General features: G+C 48.0%; 1 protein-coding gene across 1 annotated transcript in view; it reads right to left on the bottom strand.

Moving 5' to 3' along the window:
• FGFRL1 (fibroblast growth factor receptor like 1) overlaps positions 1-8582 on the bottom strand; it is a 179942-nt gene extending 171360 nt beyond the window's left edge. The window contains exons 1-2 of the mRNA XM_082482578.1: positions 8154-8582; positions 6841-6950 (exon numbers count right to left, since the gene is read on the bottom strand). Of these exons, the coding sequence (XP_082338704.1) occupies positions 6841-6901 (61 nt within the window). The 5' untranslated portion in view covers positions 6902-6950; positions 8154-8582. The remainder of the gene's footprint in view (positions 1-6840; positions 6951-8153) is intronic.
• Between the last annotated feature and the right edge of the window lie 7806 nt (positions 8583-16388).

Genomic DNA, 16388 nt, shown 5'->3' with positions numbered 1-16388 from the left:
GCGTTTTTTTTCTAACGTGCTCAAATACCGACAGCTGCTAAAATACCCACCAAAGTCAGCACCACCCAAGTGGCATCTAGGGTATGACACCTCTTGTGTTACTTACTTCTCAATCACTTGACAGGATACCAAAGATTGTGTAAATCTTTCATGAAATAAATTTACCAGACGTAAGGAGAAATGATTTTGGGTCCCATCAAGCTAGAAGCCACTTGGAGAGATGCTGAGAATAGAGGTGCAGCGGTCCTGAGAAACATTAACCTGCTCTGAAAAGCCTCTGTTCCCAATTTACATTTTTCTTCCCTTAGTGAAGCTCAAAATTAAGTTTGAACACTTAATGGAAGAAGTAGCCTGGAGTTATTGGCTGGATTTCTTCCTGAAAATTGGAGTGGTTGGGATGAAATAAAAACATTAGGTTATTCGCAGCACTGCTGGATACTGTGTTTCTACTGCAATACAATGGGGAGACTGTGTAATCAGGGCAACCAACCAAACTCCACGCAGCCCATGTTTATTTGACTCAGAAGGGGCGAAAAGAAAAATCAGAGATGTGAATGGATTCAGCAGCAAACGGCATATATTAACGTGTTAAACAACACTCGGGCCAGTCTTCAGCCCCTCCACACCTAGCAACACCGCCCACAGAATGGCACCCTTTCTTTGCGGATAAAACCCCTCTGTGGTGACCCAAAGTTAAAGCAAAGAATTTCCACATTGCCTTCATCCCCAACAGCTTACACTCTAGCCACCAGCCAGAGCTCACGGTGGGCAGAAGCAATGAGTTTCTAGAATAAAAAAAAAAAATGAGCCCGACCTATCTGGTTGAGCAAGCAAATGGCAGGATCCAAAATACCAGGCTTAGCCCACGTCTCTTCTGCTGTCGTATGCGAGGGATCCATACGGAGATCAATATCACAGATAATCCGTGATGAAGGATGAATCGAAAGCCCATGGGAGTGAGTAGGAGTCACAGCACCAACATTCACAGGCTCCGAATCAGGTCCTAACCTGTTAAAACCGGCATGGGCTGCAGCTGCATATCTTATATGAAATCGGGGCAACAGGATCAGATTATTCAACCTTACTTTTGGAAATATTTTTCGTTTACCTTAGTACCACAGCTGCTACGAAAGAGCACCAGACTCAATAGGCTTTCAACAGACTGCGGTCTTCACAACTTCTATACTCACTCTGGCTCTACTCTTTTTTTTTTAAAAAAAAAAAAAAAAAAAAAAAAAAAAAAAAAAAAAGAGTCCTTTATATGACCAAAAATGTTCCAGCTTGGTACAAAAGATTAGGACAGATCAAGGCAGCTAAATACGTATGGAGGCATTATTATTAGAGAAAACTCCAAGTCAAGACTGATTACAGAGAACAAGAAATGGAATAGAAATAAATCCAAATTAAATGTTCAAAACAAGATTGAATGCATTTCAGCTTGAGCAGCCCGCCAGAAAACACAGGAAGAGGTCAGGTGAAAGACAAACTCCTTGAAACAAGACAAAATGAGCAGGTTAATGAAAGGAAAGGGAGAGAGGAGCATTTCCACCGAGTCCTGTAATGCTGGGATACATTTGCACGGACCCTTTGAGCAGCACAATTTTACAAGTCACTGCAGACACAACTAGGAGCTTCATATCTCAGGAAAATCAGAAAGCTGCACTGATCCTACTCCCACTATGACTAAAGGTTGTTGGTGTGGGTTGTTTTTTTTTCCAATTCAGGCTAGGCACAAGACAACATCTGCATCTTCCCCTTTCAGTGGAAATTTTTATCTCTTCCAACAGTCAATACAAGAATGCACAGCCAGACAGTGACCATCTCTACTACGTTCACGCTATTCTATAATGAGTATTCTGCACCCAGATGTACCTGCATTGCTCATGGCAAGACAGCTGCTCAAAAAGGAATTATCAGATGTGTCATTGGAAAAGATCAGCTCTATCAGCCAATTCATGCCAGATAAAAAACTTTACCTTTAGCTAATAAATTAGTACCAATGCTCCCAAGCCTTGAAAAGCAGGTTCCTACTTGCTAACAAGTGTCACTTTTGCTTTTTTGTTTTTGAATTACTTTTTTTTCCTGAAAGAACCATTTTCCTGTAATTTCTCGAGCAGCACCTCATGGCACATGAAAGTTTCTTCTGTCAGACTTTGGAGTCTAGCCTTTGCTGTGTACAAGGTCATCACAGAAAAGACATCTTTTAATTTACTGCTTGAGTCTTTTAAGGAAGGTCAAAGAAACATATTGACTTGAAAAACAAAGTTATAAGAACTTTAAGGAAAGTCTAAACGTATTAGAGCAATTTGCCGAGTTTTTTAATATTCCTAATAAAAAAAAAATTAAACCAACGCTAATTTTCCAGTATGACGCACACCGTATTTTATGTTTAAACGCAGCCACAATTTAAAGCGGCCGAGGGCCTCAGAAGAAGGGAGGAACCAGGGTTTAAAAAAATAAGCAGGATTTTCTTAGATCGTCATGTTGACTCCAGGTACAAGTCATGCTGACAGATTATTCATGAGCAAGTTCACCAAGAGCATGATCCAAAAAATGCCCCAAACTTAACCAGAAGATGTGCAGTGACTTACATAAAACCTAAATCAGGCTGTTAGATCTGAACATGCTTCTGTTTCACAAGTGAGAAATTACCTAATCGTTATATCTGGTAATGACCATTCAACAAGAATAAAGGAGTAAACCAGAAGCCAACAATCATCTCTCTTACATTATCATTATTTATTTTTTCCATGTTTACTACCGTTCACTCTTATAAACCCGAAAGTTATAGAATGGTAAATATGTTCACCAGAATGAAGAACTCATCTCCCGAGAAAGGAAAAAAGAAAGAAAAAAAAAAAGCTTTCTAGGGTCCTATTCCCTGTTCTCCAATATTCACAGAAACAAAAATGGCACATAACATTATTTCTGCATGAAACCGCTGAATTTTGAGGTGGCCCCATCAGCAAATTCCCTGTAAAGCAGGCATCAACCAGGTTTGTAAGCCAAGCGTCACACAGAGAAGTGCCAGAGCAGAAAGCAATCAAGGTCCTGTTCTTCCCCTCCCTACGCAATGCACCGAAAATGAAATCAACATCCAAACTAATTAGTTTCCAGCACAATATCAGTTTACTCGCTAAAAGGAGGGTTGTTACTGCTCTTACCAAAAACTTCTAAACATACCATACGAAATCTTGTTTAAGCCACGGGACCAAGCCAAGCACATCCCAACGTTACCATATACGGTCACCAACGCGAATACGATGGCAAGTTGACAGATTTGGAACAAATATTGCGTTGTGTGTCACTGAGATAACATAGGCAGGAAAATATCAGATTGTATTACCTGTATCCGACCGGAGGTGTGGAGTAGTAGGAGCTGCATTGCTGCAGGACATAGTCACTAAAGGTTAGTGACCCAAGATGGCATTCGTCCCCGCGGAGGAGGGCCAGGGCAGGACACTAAGGACTTTTATGAGGACTTTTATGACTGCTTGGAGAGAACAGGAACGGAGTGACACGAAGGACAAGCCACCAGACCTGCACTATTAGCCCAGATTCAGGGCTGATGCTAATGGGTGCAGCTGGCAAACCGGGCTGAAGCTGCTGCCCTACGCCCTGCCTGTCAGTCAGACAGTGTAGTCCCTCTTAGAAAACCACGGCACACAGGTTTTGTTCTCAAAGAGTGGATTTTGTGCACACAGAAGTTCTTGTGTTCACCCACAAGGGAAAGAAGGGGCTTGGATATTTACCAAAATAGTTCTCAAGAAGGACTTTTTCAGTACAAGCTCCCTCCAGGAGATCCTTAGCCCGGAATAAGATTGGTCACTGGAGGAGTTATTCCAGATTAAGTTTTCTGGAAGGGTTATTCCAGTGCACTTGCAGGTGTAGACCAGCCCTTAGCCAAAACCTTTAAATTTCAGCCCCGAAAGCATTGGTTCAAACGTAGCCAGAGCTACCTCATCCTTCATCCCTCCAGACACAGCGAGTTCTGCACCTGGACTGCTAAAATCAGACCTGTTCTCTGCTTTGTGTGGATACTTTGAACGTATTGCCTCTTTCTTAAGTGTCTATCTCGGTTTCCTAATATATCCCCCTTTTTGCAGTGTTTTGTACATTGGCGATGTGACACATTGGGTCACAAGAAAGGACAGAGGCAGTAGGCACAGCTCCAAACCTGGACAAATGCCCCCGTTTGCTGGGGAGGAGGGAAAGTTGCCGCATTAGCCCAGTCAGTCATCACTGTGGGGCCCTTCACCTTAAAAGGTATCACCTAAATAAAGATGTAAAAATAAAACAACGCAACATTTAATGCAAGATTGCCGCTGAGCACTCAACTGTCAGGAAATATCAAAGCCGGAGCGTGTGGGCAACTTAACTCTGCCCCCTTGTGCAAACGCACTACGGCACAGCCCTTTCCCGAACACGGGGCACGCAATCAGCCAGCTCCAAATTAATATCCTAATTCCAGCATAAGCCACTTTTGCCTAATACGAGTAGAAGAGAAGGACCAGCACTTTCACCGAGAGCCTCCTCAGCCACCTTCCTCACTTGTTTGCAGGCCAGCGAGCACCTATTTAACTTCTGATGCCTCAGATTAGGAGGCGTTGGCACGCTTTTGGCCACACACGTCTAATTTGCAATCAGGATACAGATATTAAACACTGTTTGGCCAAAACAAAGAGCCCTTCTTCCTCTGGAGTAAAGCCTCACGACTTCAGGCTGAGATTTGGCCAAAGGTCTGTCTATAAAACCCAAGCGACTGAAACAGGTAACATTTATACATCTCCAGCGGCCGAACCCACCGTATGATACATTCGGAAAAAATCCACAAGCACGTTAACAACCAGGCATTTTTCCGAGAATCTGAAATTATCCCAATGTAAACATCTAATAATTGGGGATATTCAACAGCACAACAGAAGGTTGCAACATGCTGGAGAGTGTCTCACCTCTGCTCACTTACAAGTTTGATCTTTCATCTACATGCTTTGCTATCGAGAATACTCTTACCTTCAAGAGGTCCAAAGCAGGATTTAAATGTTAGGGTTTTGTCTATTTATATTTTTTGTTACAGCAACGACACCTTTTTCTTCTTCACTTTCCCTCTCTTAGTATGAGCACAAGAACGAATTACACTTTTCATGGGTTTAGCTCTGGTTTTTAAACTCTCTATGTCATTTTAAATAACCAGGACCATCTCTCAATCCACTTGCAGGATGGATTTTTCCAGCTCTGAAAAGAGCTCAAATAACCAAATTACCAATATGATCCTATCAAAGTTACATTAAAAAGACCTTTCCATAGGAAAAATGACAATGTCCTGAAATTACGGCTGTTAATTTTCTGTCACTTCTTCACACAACAACAGCCCACAGGACTTCATTTTCCAAGGGCAACAAAAGAGTACGAGCAAGACATGTGCAAACCAAATTTAAACAGGGTCAACCAGTAAAGCAGACGATACTCGGCTCACAACAGAGACAAAAATCTTTTTGTCTTCTCCTGCCCACTTCAGATCTTTTCCGGAACTCCACCAGCTTCTCAGGTCCATTGCAATAATATACATCCATGAGGTCATCTTAATTCATACACTGCTGCCCATTGCCTACAACTTAAACTGAGTCTCCATTGTAAACCTTGCCTGGAATTCAGACTTGCAGGACTTACAGCCTATATACTGTTTTCTTTTTCATTCAGCTTCCAGCCGAATCATTTTATAGTGCTTTTGCCTCCATAAAATATTTGCTTGGGAGCTGATGCCAAGAAAGAGGAAAAAATAAGAAGCAATGCACTAACCAAACTTAGGGCTTTCAGAGTAATGTGCCCCCTTCTCCTTTCCCACCCTCACCCCCAAAGGTTTATTTTTGGCAAGTTACGGCCCAAGCGAAGGGCAAGTTTTGGCCCAAGCGAAGGGCAAGTTTAAACCTTTTCTTTTTTAACTCCATGGCACTGCGTGATTTAAAGGTCTTCCAACAATTCACACAACTCTGATACTGTTGGGAATTGCAGCTGGAGCGATCTACATCCTAAAGCCATACCCCCATTCTCCTGGAACAATGCAGCCCCTCCTTTGTGACCAGAGCCGGGGGAGCTGAAAGCATGGTTTCTCACTCCGGCTTTCCAGGGACAGCACCCACCAAGGTACCACACAGGCGAGAGCAGAGGAAAAGCCACCGCTCCTTCCACTCTGATCCCACAGCTTTGCTTAAAGCACCTTCCCGTAAAGAAACTGCTTTCCCCCCCCAACCCCCCCACCCCCCTCTGGCAGTCCCAGGTAAATGTATTTCAGTTTGCCTCTGGTAGGGTAACCTGTTTATTGAAATCTGATCAACTGCTGGAGCCCCAACATTAAAATACGCTCTTGCTGTTGGGAACTGTCATTTGTCTGTCACCGAGGAAGTTAATGGATGTGTTTGTTTAGTTTGCCAGTGGGAATACACAGGGCAGAGGCTGGAGGGATTACAGGAGGGGAGAGGTATTTCTGATCCACAGAGGAATGCAGTTGCTTTTCTTTAAAATTGTCTGTGTATTTTTACACACGCAAGAGAAAAGCGCCTGGAAGTTCACCTGCGCCTAAGAGACCTCAGCAAACCCGGAGCGACCGCGCTCTATCCAAACCGATGGCCCCGAAACACACCGGTAAGGAGGCAACGCATGTGGGCACGAGCCTACACCCCTGCGCAGATATGCAACGTGCAGGGGACGAGTCCACAACAACAGCAACTCCCTTTCAGGGTCCCTCTGAGGGCACCATGAGTGTTTGCAGAGCACAAGCCCAGAAGAGGAGAGGGAAGGGTGCGAGTCGCAGAGCGTTTGCAGCAAGCGCAGTCTCCTTACCTCTCGCCGAGTCCGAAAATGCAATTATCCCCGCGAAAAGGAGCGCAAGCTGCAATTCCATTTTGAAAACCAGATCCCTCAGTATCCTACGGGCTACCGTCCTCTCAGACCTGGAGGCAGAAAAAGAAGAGCAAAATAATTACTGAGGAAAACAAACAAACAAACAAAAATAACCCGCAACTTTGCAGTTTTAAAACCTATTGCGAAGACGTAAGAGCAGAAACAGCAAATGAAAGAGCAACGTACTTGTAACTCATTCCTTGGTGCTCAGCAAGTAAAACTTTGCCCTCCTTTCTGCTTTAGCCTGATATAAATCAAGAACCCACTGAGGCCAGTAAGCTCCTCTAAGTTTACAGTTAATGCATAATTCTTTGGTATTCTGTACAGAACCAGTCTGGAAGGCAAACAAAACACTAGCGAGTGGCCATAAAGCAAGATTTCAGGTTAACAATTTGCGGAGGAACTTGGAGAAGGGGGAGGAGGAATGTTACCTCTCCCATCAGCAGCCCAGAAAACTTTGTGTTGCTGCTTCAGTGCCCCTCAGACAGGCTCCGCTCTGGGTATGCGCCTTCCTCCACTCCAAACTTCTCTGAACTGCACTGATTTTTCCTTTCCTCTTCCCTCCCCCCGAGCCCCACTTGTTCCCGTGTGCTCCAGAGGTGCGTCCCAAAGCAAAACCGCACTTAATTATCCAGATTCTTGAAGATGCCTTCGCTGTGATACGCAAACCCGGGGTAGATCAGGTTTACGTTAATTACACCCTGTTCTCCTCCTAAAACTCTCACTCTCTAAACACTGTCTGAATTCCTCACCCTTGTAAACTCCCCGGTTTAAACACTCCGTGCCCCCAGGACACACAACAACCCGTGTACAGCATCCAGCGAAGCAAATAAGGACGCTTTGCCATTAGCTTCCCAATTTGCAGCGGGGAGCTGGTACGGAGGGCAGGCGGGCGGGCGCCGGGGGCGGTGGGCGGCCGGCGGGGCCGGGCAGGCGGAGGGGGCTCCCCCCGGGGCAGGACGCGGGGCCCGGCGGGGCTCAGCGCGGCTCAGCCCCGCGGCGGTCGGTAACGGGATATTCGCAGCCGGGAACTGGGGTCGGGGAAGGGAAGCCGGGGGAGCTGGGGGGTTGGGGGGAGGGGGGGGGAGGGGAAGGGGGGCGATAACCGGCGCGATGCCACCTGGTGCTGCCCCCCGCTTCGGGGCAACCCCGGCGGCTCCCAGCTGTGCGTTAGTGTCTCCCCGTCCCAGCGCCCACCCAGGCGGGGGTCTCCCGGCCGGGGCGGGGTAGGGGGTGGCGTGGGGGCCACTTACCTTGGCTGCTGCCGGGGCTCTAGCACCGTGTGCTGGCGCCCATCCCCGCCGCTCGCCGCCTCATGCCCTCCGCGGCCACGGCGCCCGGCGGGGCGCTCCGCCGCCGCCGGCCTCTACCTCATCCCCCCCCCCCCCCCGGGGGCGGGTGGGGGGCTGCCCGCTGCTTTGGGGGTGCCCTCGCCACGGAGCGGCTCTCCCCCTTGACCACTGGCTTTTTACCACCACTACCCCCCTTCTGCCCCAGCGATGATTTTTCCACTTAGGGAGCCACGGGCGAGGAGCTAAGGGAAAAAGGGGAAACCTTGTAAATTATTTTCCCTGCTTTCCGGGTCGGGCTGAGCGTGTGTGTGCGGGGAGGGACAGTGGGGACCTGACAGATCCGCCGGGGCTCCGCAGCAGCGGGATGCCCGGTGATGCCGTCCCGCGGCTCGCCCAGCCGGAATCCCGTTTAAGGAGCGAGGGGAGGAGGGGAAAGGGGCTGGGGAAGGGGAGGGGAGGGGGGGGTGCGGGAGAAGGGGGGGGGAGGGAATGGGGGGGGAGAGCCGGGGCGAGAGAAACAAGCGATAAAGCAACTTTCCCTGCAGGGCTTTGTGGCTGTGGGGGCCGAGCCGCCGAGGAGGGCGGTGCGGTGCCGCCCCGCTCCAAACTTCGCACCAATCCCCGGGAGCCCCCGCCCTCCCCGCCGGCCCGCTCCCCTTAACCCTTTGCGGGAGCGGCGGAGGGTGTGGGGAGGGGGAAATCGGCGACCCGCCGAGCTCCGTGTGCGCCTCGGAGCGGCGGAGACCGCCCTGCGCTGTCTCCCCCTTTCTCCCTCATCCGCTTTGCGCCCCACGGCAGTGGAGCCCCCGAGCGCTCTAGATTCCGTGTGTGTGCCCCCCACCCCCACCCCCCGCCGCCCCTCCGGCGCCTCGCAGCCCCCCGGGGCAGTGGTGCCCCTGTGCCCCGCTGTGCCCCAGAGCATCCCCCCACCCGCACCCTCCGGAGCACACGTAGGACCCGTAAGCTACGGGGGTGGAGACCTCCATCCCCGCAGCCCCCCACCCCAATGCACCCCGCAACCCGTCCGTGCCAAAGCACCCCTTTTCCCACGGAAAGAGCCCCATCCGTTGAAACCTACCGTGGAGGCAGTGAGGGAGAGGTTGGGGTCGGCTACACTGTTTTGATCTCCCGGTTTGGATGCAAATCATGCCAGAAAGAGACTGGACCGAACTAAACTAAACCAACTGGAAAATAAACTGTGGAGACGTCTGTTCCTTAGATTAACTGTTACAATTATTTATTATTTACTTTCAAACAGGACTCGGCTGATGCATCCGCTCTTACAGCAAATTACTCCCTGCACAGGATAAAAATCAACCTGGCAGAATTCACCAAACAGACTAAACAAACGACAAGAAAAAAAGCTGCCTCAATAGCCACACTTTTATATCTGGAGAGAAACATTGTTACTGTTGATGTTATTGTTTATTAGATCTCTTCTTTGATATACATCAGCATGAAGGACTCCTTGAAAACTAAGCTGTCTCAATACTGATTCAATGTGATCGGCAGCAGGAGAACCCCTAAATCCAAGCCAAGAAGTAGTCTGAACATCCATCTTACCTATTTTGTTAGGATTATGAAATTAGACCCTCTATTATTATCGTTACTAAATATTTTTATTCAGTGGCTCCTGACAGCATTAAATCTTGATACACAAAATCAATGTGAAAAACATTCAAGACTAAACATATAAACCCCCTGAACCAGAAACAAAGTAAGTGGCTGACAATATTGTTTTTATATTTTACATATTTGTATCATCATTTTTATTATTAAAGTTCATTCATCTGAGAAATCCCAGATGGACTACTACTCCTATCAGGCAATAACTTCAGCCTCATTGACTTCAAAGACAGTGTTGACTGAGGCAAACCTTCAGGACTTGACCTACATGGTCATATTCATGCCATGGATTCTGATAAAATCACTACAACTTGTACCAGAATGAGAGCTCAACTGCACGCTACATCTCGAGGGATGATGTGTAAAACAACTCTTTGTAACATTTCCCAGCCATTTCACCACAAAGAAGTCAAGGTCTTTGTCCCAAGGACGTCACCATCCAGGTGATCCAGAGCCAAAACTATTTACACGTCCTTCTGTTCTCCTGCAGACTGAAGTCCAAAGCAGCCTTAATTCTGACTCAGATGTGGGACGCTGGCTCGTCGTGGGCGGGTTTCCTACCAGGTTAGAGAGACCTGGCTGAAGACCTCCTACTCCTCATCTTGTTTTTCTGGGTTATGTACTGACACCAAGGATTAATTCCCAGATACACCATGGCTTTCTCATCACAGACTGTCTAGAGACTCGGTTGAACTCTCTCTGGGCCTGAATCAGCTCCGATGTGGAAAAAGAGACCTTCTTCCAAACCGGGCTGTGCCTAAGCCCAGTGTCAAGCATCCAGCTCAGGTTGGACTTATCAGACACAGCAGACAAAAATCCTCCACTTCTTCCATCCTCACTTCCTTATTGAAAAATCCTATGTGTGCCTCTGTAGGCTCCAACATCTCCCAGACTGTGGGCGTTTCTCCTTCCAATACACCTATAAAGCAGCAAAATCCCTCCTGCAGCTTTTCACCAGTGGGAAGTTCTGGGAGACGGATGATTACAGAGGTGGCACACAATGTTTTCAAAAGTATCCAGGTGCCTAAACACCTTCAGATCCCCCTTAAGCCTCTGTCTTTAGGCATCAAGAAGCTTTTTAAGAATCTGACTGCAAGTGATGTTGCAAAGGGATTACATGGGGCAGGGAACGGAGCCCACAGCTTCCATACCCCAGGCTAAAATAACCAGAAAATAACCCCTACTGACTCCAAAATGTCAGCACAATTATTATTTATTTTTTTTTGCTGGGGCTTGGGGTGCCTGAAAGACAATCTGAAACCATGCTTTAGACTTCATCCATCTCATTCCCAATACCCCAGTGGAGGAATAAATTTAAAACTTTGATACAACAAAAATAATTAATATTCCTGAAACAGCTCATAGTTTATCAGAAACAAAATCTCATGCTGTTTTCCCAACACTTCTACCTAAATAAGGAAACATGCAGAGCTGTGTTTTTTCTAGGCTGGCTGTAATTTGCAGGATGATTGAGTAGTCTGAAAGTCAACAGCCCCAGTTTGCTCCTGCACCCCATGGTCCTGAGACAAGGCTGTGGGAAAACAGCTTTCTGGAGCTGACAAACAAAACCAAATGCTAAGCAACCAAGTACGTGTCTCCGTGTGGCCTGTGAAACAGCCTAACAGTCCACTTGTATCCCAGTTGTCCCCAAAGCCCTGTTTCCAGACCGTGGTTTTCCAGATTTTGCGTAGCTGTGATGGTCTAGTGAGCACATATCCCCAGAACCACTTGCCTCATGTCTCCAAAACCACAGCTCGGCCTTTTTCCAGTTCTCTTACCTCTTTTCTCTCAGGAGCTGCTCACCTCCATCATCACAGAACTCCATTTTTCCCCATTTTCTCCCTTCCATCTTGGTTCTTTTGCCTTTTCTTTCAGATGATTTGGGAGACACAGCACCTCCAGGCTGTAATCCTTAACCTGCTTCAATGATTTTCTCAAACCGCCGTGATAGCCACGCAGTTGAACTTCCCCATCACACAGAGCACCTCAGGAGCCTGGGGCCATCCAAGCAGCTTGGGCTGGCAACGGTGCCTTGCAGGAGCACGAGGCCCCATGGCACGGCTCCACAGGGACATGCCACCGGGGCGGAGGGTGTGCAGGACCGGGCGGCTGGGCGCAGCTGACGGAGCACGTGAAGGTGATGGAAGGGCACGGCCAGGATTAGGCGCATTCCCTCCACCCGCCGCCCCGTTTGTGCAGCCCTCCTCAGGTTACTGGGGGGAGCAGTCGCCCGGGGTCAGCCCGAGCATCCGTCTAGGATGCCTGGCGGAGGGGATCACTCTGGACGTGGGAGAAAGGTAAGTAATGTGATTAATGGGGCAGATCTCCCTGGATGGATCTGTTCTGATAAAGCACTTGGCTTGTGACAAGACAGCACAGAATATGTCACAACCGCGCAGGCAGACAAGGAGCACAACACACACCTTTCCATTGCGCACCACCAGAGTCACTGTGCTGATCTGTTTGGGTCTATAGCTAAGGCTAAAACATTGTTTTTCAGAGAAAGCGGTGTTTTATGAGAGCTGGGTCACCATCTCCCCTGTCTGTGGTAACTGAGATCTAGCTATAACCCAGGTAATATTCAGAGAGGAGGTATGGGCAGACAGAAAGATGAACCAGGGTGATACGATACTGGAATCTGTATTTTTTTCTTAATAAAAAAATGGCATTTCTTCTCCCCACACATACTTTTATTCCCTTAGACTATGCTTTGCTCTAAGCAGCGTTGCAAAGAAACAAATGGTTCATCATGTGCATAAAGGTTAACTTTTATACATGAAGCATGAATTAATGCCATTGCCAGGCAAAGAAGAAAAGATGGTAACAGGGTTAAATGTCCTGTCAAGCAAACCTTGGGTCCTGTGTGGGATGCTGGGAGGTCCTAATGCCCCATGGCCCTTGCATCGGGGTTTTCGAGGCTTTTTGCAGGCCCAAACGATTCCTCTGTTACCTTGTGGACTCTGTCTTGGTCTGAAGTACCACCAGGAGAAGGTTCCCAGCCTTTCCCCTGAGGACCGGTCGCACACGCTGCCCAGTCTCACTGTCCCTGGAGAATGTGCTTGGATTTCTCATTGATGCTAAATTTGCACATGACGGCATCTGCAGGAAATGCTTTCCACCATCCCCAGTTGGCCGGGAGACCCTATCTCTCTTGGCCAGGTTAGGCACGCTGTGTCAGCGCTCCCTGGCACTAGGGAAACGTGACAGCCCCGAGCAGGGTACGGGCAGCGCTCAGGGAACGCCAGCCAGCCCAGCCCAGGAGGACGCATCTCGTCGGCAGCGTGAGTCCCTCACGCTGCTTTCCCAGGGGCTGCCAAATGAAGTTCAAGGTCTTGATGGGTAGAACGCACTGCTCAGCAGCTTAGTTCTCCATATTGGAGGCCTGTTGTAGAGGACAACTCCTCTCTCCAGGCTCAGCTGAGCTTTCCTCTCAAAGGCAAAGCTCCCTCCTGCCGGAGAGCCAGAGCACCCGAGGGCAGCCCCGGGAAGTACAGACCAATATTCCCTGGGGTACAGCTTCAAACAGCCTTCCCTGCTCCAAAAGTGTGTATAAGAAGGTCCTAGTGTAATAAAACACTACAATCTAGGCAAAATTCTCCTTCCTTGCAGGAAAGGTGTGCACAAGGAAGGTTTTTAGGTCAAGCAATACAGATGGAAGAACACAGAGGATTTGGACACACAAGTCCTAGACCTCGTATGCTTTTTCTCTGACTTCTCTTAGTAGATCTAAGAAAAGATATTACCTCTCACAACAAAATTTGCTTCCCTTCCACCCAATGACCATACCACCACGATGGCTGTAGAGGAATAAACCACATCTGACACTCAGCACACCATTTCCACACTCCCAGAAGGAGCTCAGATATCCAGATGGGGAATATAGTTTAAAAAGCTTATGGCAGACCAGTCTACCATTTGTTTGAAAGAGCTATACTCCTTCTGCTTTCTTTAATTGTATTTCATTCTTCTTTCTCACAACCCTATGCATCACCTCAAGCAATTTGCTTACGCTCTGTACCTTTTTCCAGTTTTAAATGTTTGCAGGCAGTTCCCTTACGCGTTTGCTCAAACTACAAGTAGTTAAAGTTTCCAAATGTTCTCCATAAACACATCCTTCCTCAGGCCCCTTATCCTTTATATCACTCAGCACTGGTTTCTTGGAGTCAGTCTGACACTGATGTATGAAGGATTTGATTTTGCTTTCCTTTTACATCTGGCTAGTCCAAGAATAATCCCACTGGAGCCATTGGAGTCGTTGTAAGTGAGAAAATAACCTGATCAAGCCAACAGTCTCATCTGTGCAGCAACTATTCAGTCCAGGTACTCTGAGCTGAAGACTCTGAACATGCATCCCCGAACCTAAATATCTCATTCAGTGAAGTGACCACAGTTTTGAAGGCCTAAATCTCCTCTCACTGCTCCCTCATATCATCATCCTGTGCAAGGAAGTTTGTACAAATCGATGCTGGGTTTAGCAAACAGATGTAGCAAACATGAAAGGAGAGATGCGAAAAATAACCAAAAAAAACCCCAAGTCCAAGATCAACAGACAGAGTGAAAAAGAGAAATGTCAAGTATTAGTTGCTGCACAGACCTGAGGAATGTTAAGGGAAACTGTTTGGGGATTTATGTTCAAAAAAATAAGACAACTTCCCAAACTATTTCCTTTCAAATCTCTCAGCATTTTCCATAAATTCCATGTGCGTGTGTGGTGCTCTCTGATAACATACAAATCTGCATGCATAAACTGTTTTGAAATGTTTGTACAGTTTCATCCAAAAACATGACTATATGTTTGTGTTTTAATTGTCAGCAATAGGATATTAGGCAATAGCCACATGCAGCATGTCAGGGGCACTGGCTAAGTTTAGGTGGTACTAGCACAACCTTCCCCTTGCTGGCTGGGTCTCCATAAAGAAGAGAAAGCAGATTAGCTGTAGAAAGAACCTATAATCAAGCAAGGTGGAAGCAAGAGCACAGCCCCCGCTCTCAGTGACTGGGGTGCTGGTCCAGACAAACCCACTGAAACCAAAAAAGCCATTTCAGATTTGTACCGGTAGAACCAGGAGCGGAAATTTGCTGATTTCCAGGTCAGATGTTAAGAGTTTTTGCAAATCTTTGCAAAAAAAACAAAGCCTTTGCAGGGGATAATGACACTTCGCTTCAATCAGTGTTGTTTGAAATGTCTTTCATTTATTAACATTCTTGCCGAAGCCGAACATTAGTTCCACTTTATCAGGAATATAATGCAGCTGCATTTTCTGGATGGGACCATCACCAAAAATATGTTAACTATATAGTCGACAGCTATGCCTTGTTTACTCTTACGCACAAAACCATACGGAAACAATCCTTGTAGGAAATCTCTTTCCTTTTTCTCTATCTGTATGCAAATAAAAATAACAGGAGAGGCTGGAATGGGATGCTTGCCAAGAAATGGGGTGGGAGGGCTTTGCTGCCCTCTCCCCAGCGAGCAGCAGGATCCAGTCAGCAATCGGTGGGTGAGGATTTGTCCCCCCAAGTGCGGCAGAGGGAGGTCAGCACCATGCTGTGCCTTTGCAGAGGAGTGCTGGGTGCCGGGGAGTCTCTTGCTCCATCCCGCCTGGATTGGCAGGAGCTTTGTTTTGTCCCGGGTTTGCTGAGAAACTCCCCCTAATTCCCCCAAGTGCAGATCTAGCCGTGTCGTGCTGCTGTAGTACAGCAATAGGGTTTGCAGGTAAGATGCATCCATCCCCTCAATACTTTCCCTCTAGGACATTCCTCTTGCAGATGCTTTTTTTCTGAAGCGAACGCCGCAGGCTTGTGGGTGGCTCTCAGCCCATGCAACCACAACACCACGACGGCTCAGCCTTGACACTACTCGTGCCGGGAGATGAGCTGCTTGAGGAAATTGGCTGGCTCCAGAGATGGGTTCCCACAGGTGCAGGGCACAGGGGCTGCAACAAGGGAGGCAGCTCTGGAGAGGCTCAGGGGAGACCTCTCAAACCTTCGGCTGCCCAAATGTTCCTCCAACTCTTCTTGTCCTGGTGCCCATGGCTTCCTCCAACAGCACTGGCAGGGCGGCTGCAGGCTCAGGGTGAGGCTGGGTGGGGGAAGGACACTCATACCAGGAGGACAAACCCCGATGAACCTGAGGAGCGCTGCCCGCTTTCCACAGCCCAAGGAAAATGGCTACAAAAGCCACCAGGATGTGACTCACCAGAGACTACATGGCAGAGCCTCCATCCCACCCTCCCCAGGCACAGGCAGGGTTAAATATTAGCCACACCAGGTCTGCTTAGGCTAGAGCACTGTGAGACAGGAGACAGCCCCTTCGGTTGGGCAGCCGCCCCCCACAGCCGTCCCCACGTGAAGGGAAGAGCAGAGAGCACGCTAAGGAGCCCTGGAAATATGCGAGGAGCTGCCAATGTTTGCTGCCAAACACTTTTATCTTTAGACGAAGATAAATCTGTTGCTTACTTAACCCAGCCTTTATGAAACTCACAGCTCGGGGGTTCCAAAATAACAGGAGCAGAGTAGGGCTGGCTGGTGTCCTGGTGAGCTGCAGATATGTCCAGGGCAGCTAGAAGG

The sequence above is a fragment of the Vanellus vanellus genome (genome assembly GCF_965231255.1).
Source record: "Vanellus vanellus genome assembly, chromosome: 4".
Classification (NCBI taxonomy): Eukaryota; Metazoa; Chordata; class Aves; order Charadriiformes; family Charadriidae; genus Vanellus; species Vanellus vanellus.
The sequence above is the reverse complement of the archived record's forward strand: the minus strand, read 5'-3'. Positions and strand labels throughout refer to the sequence as shown.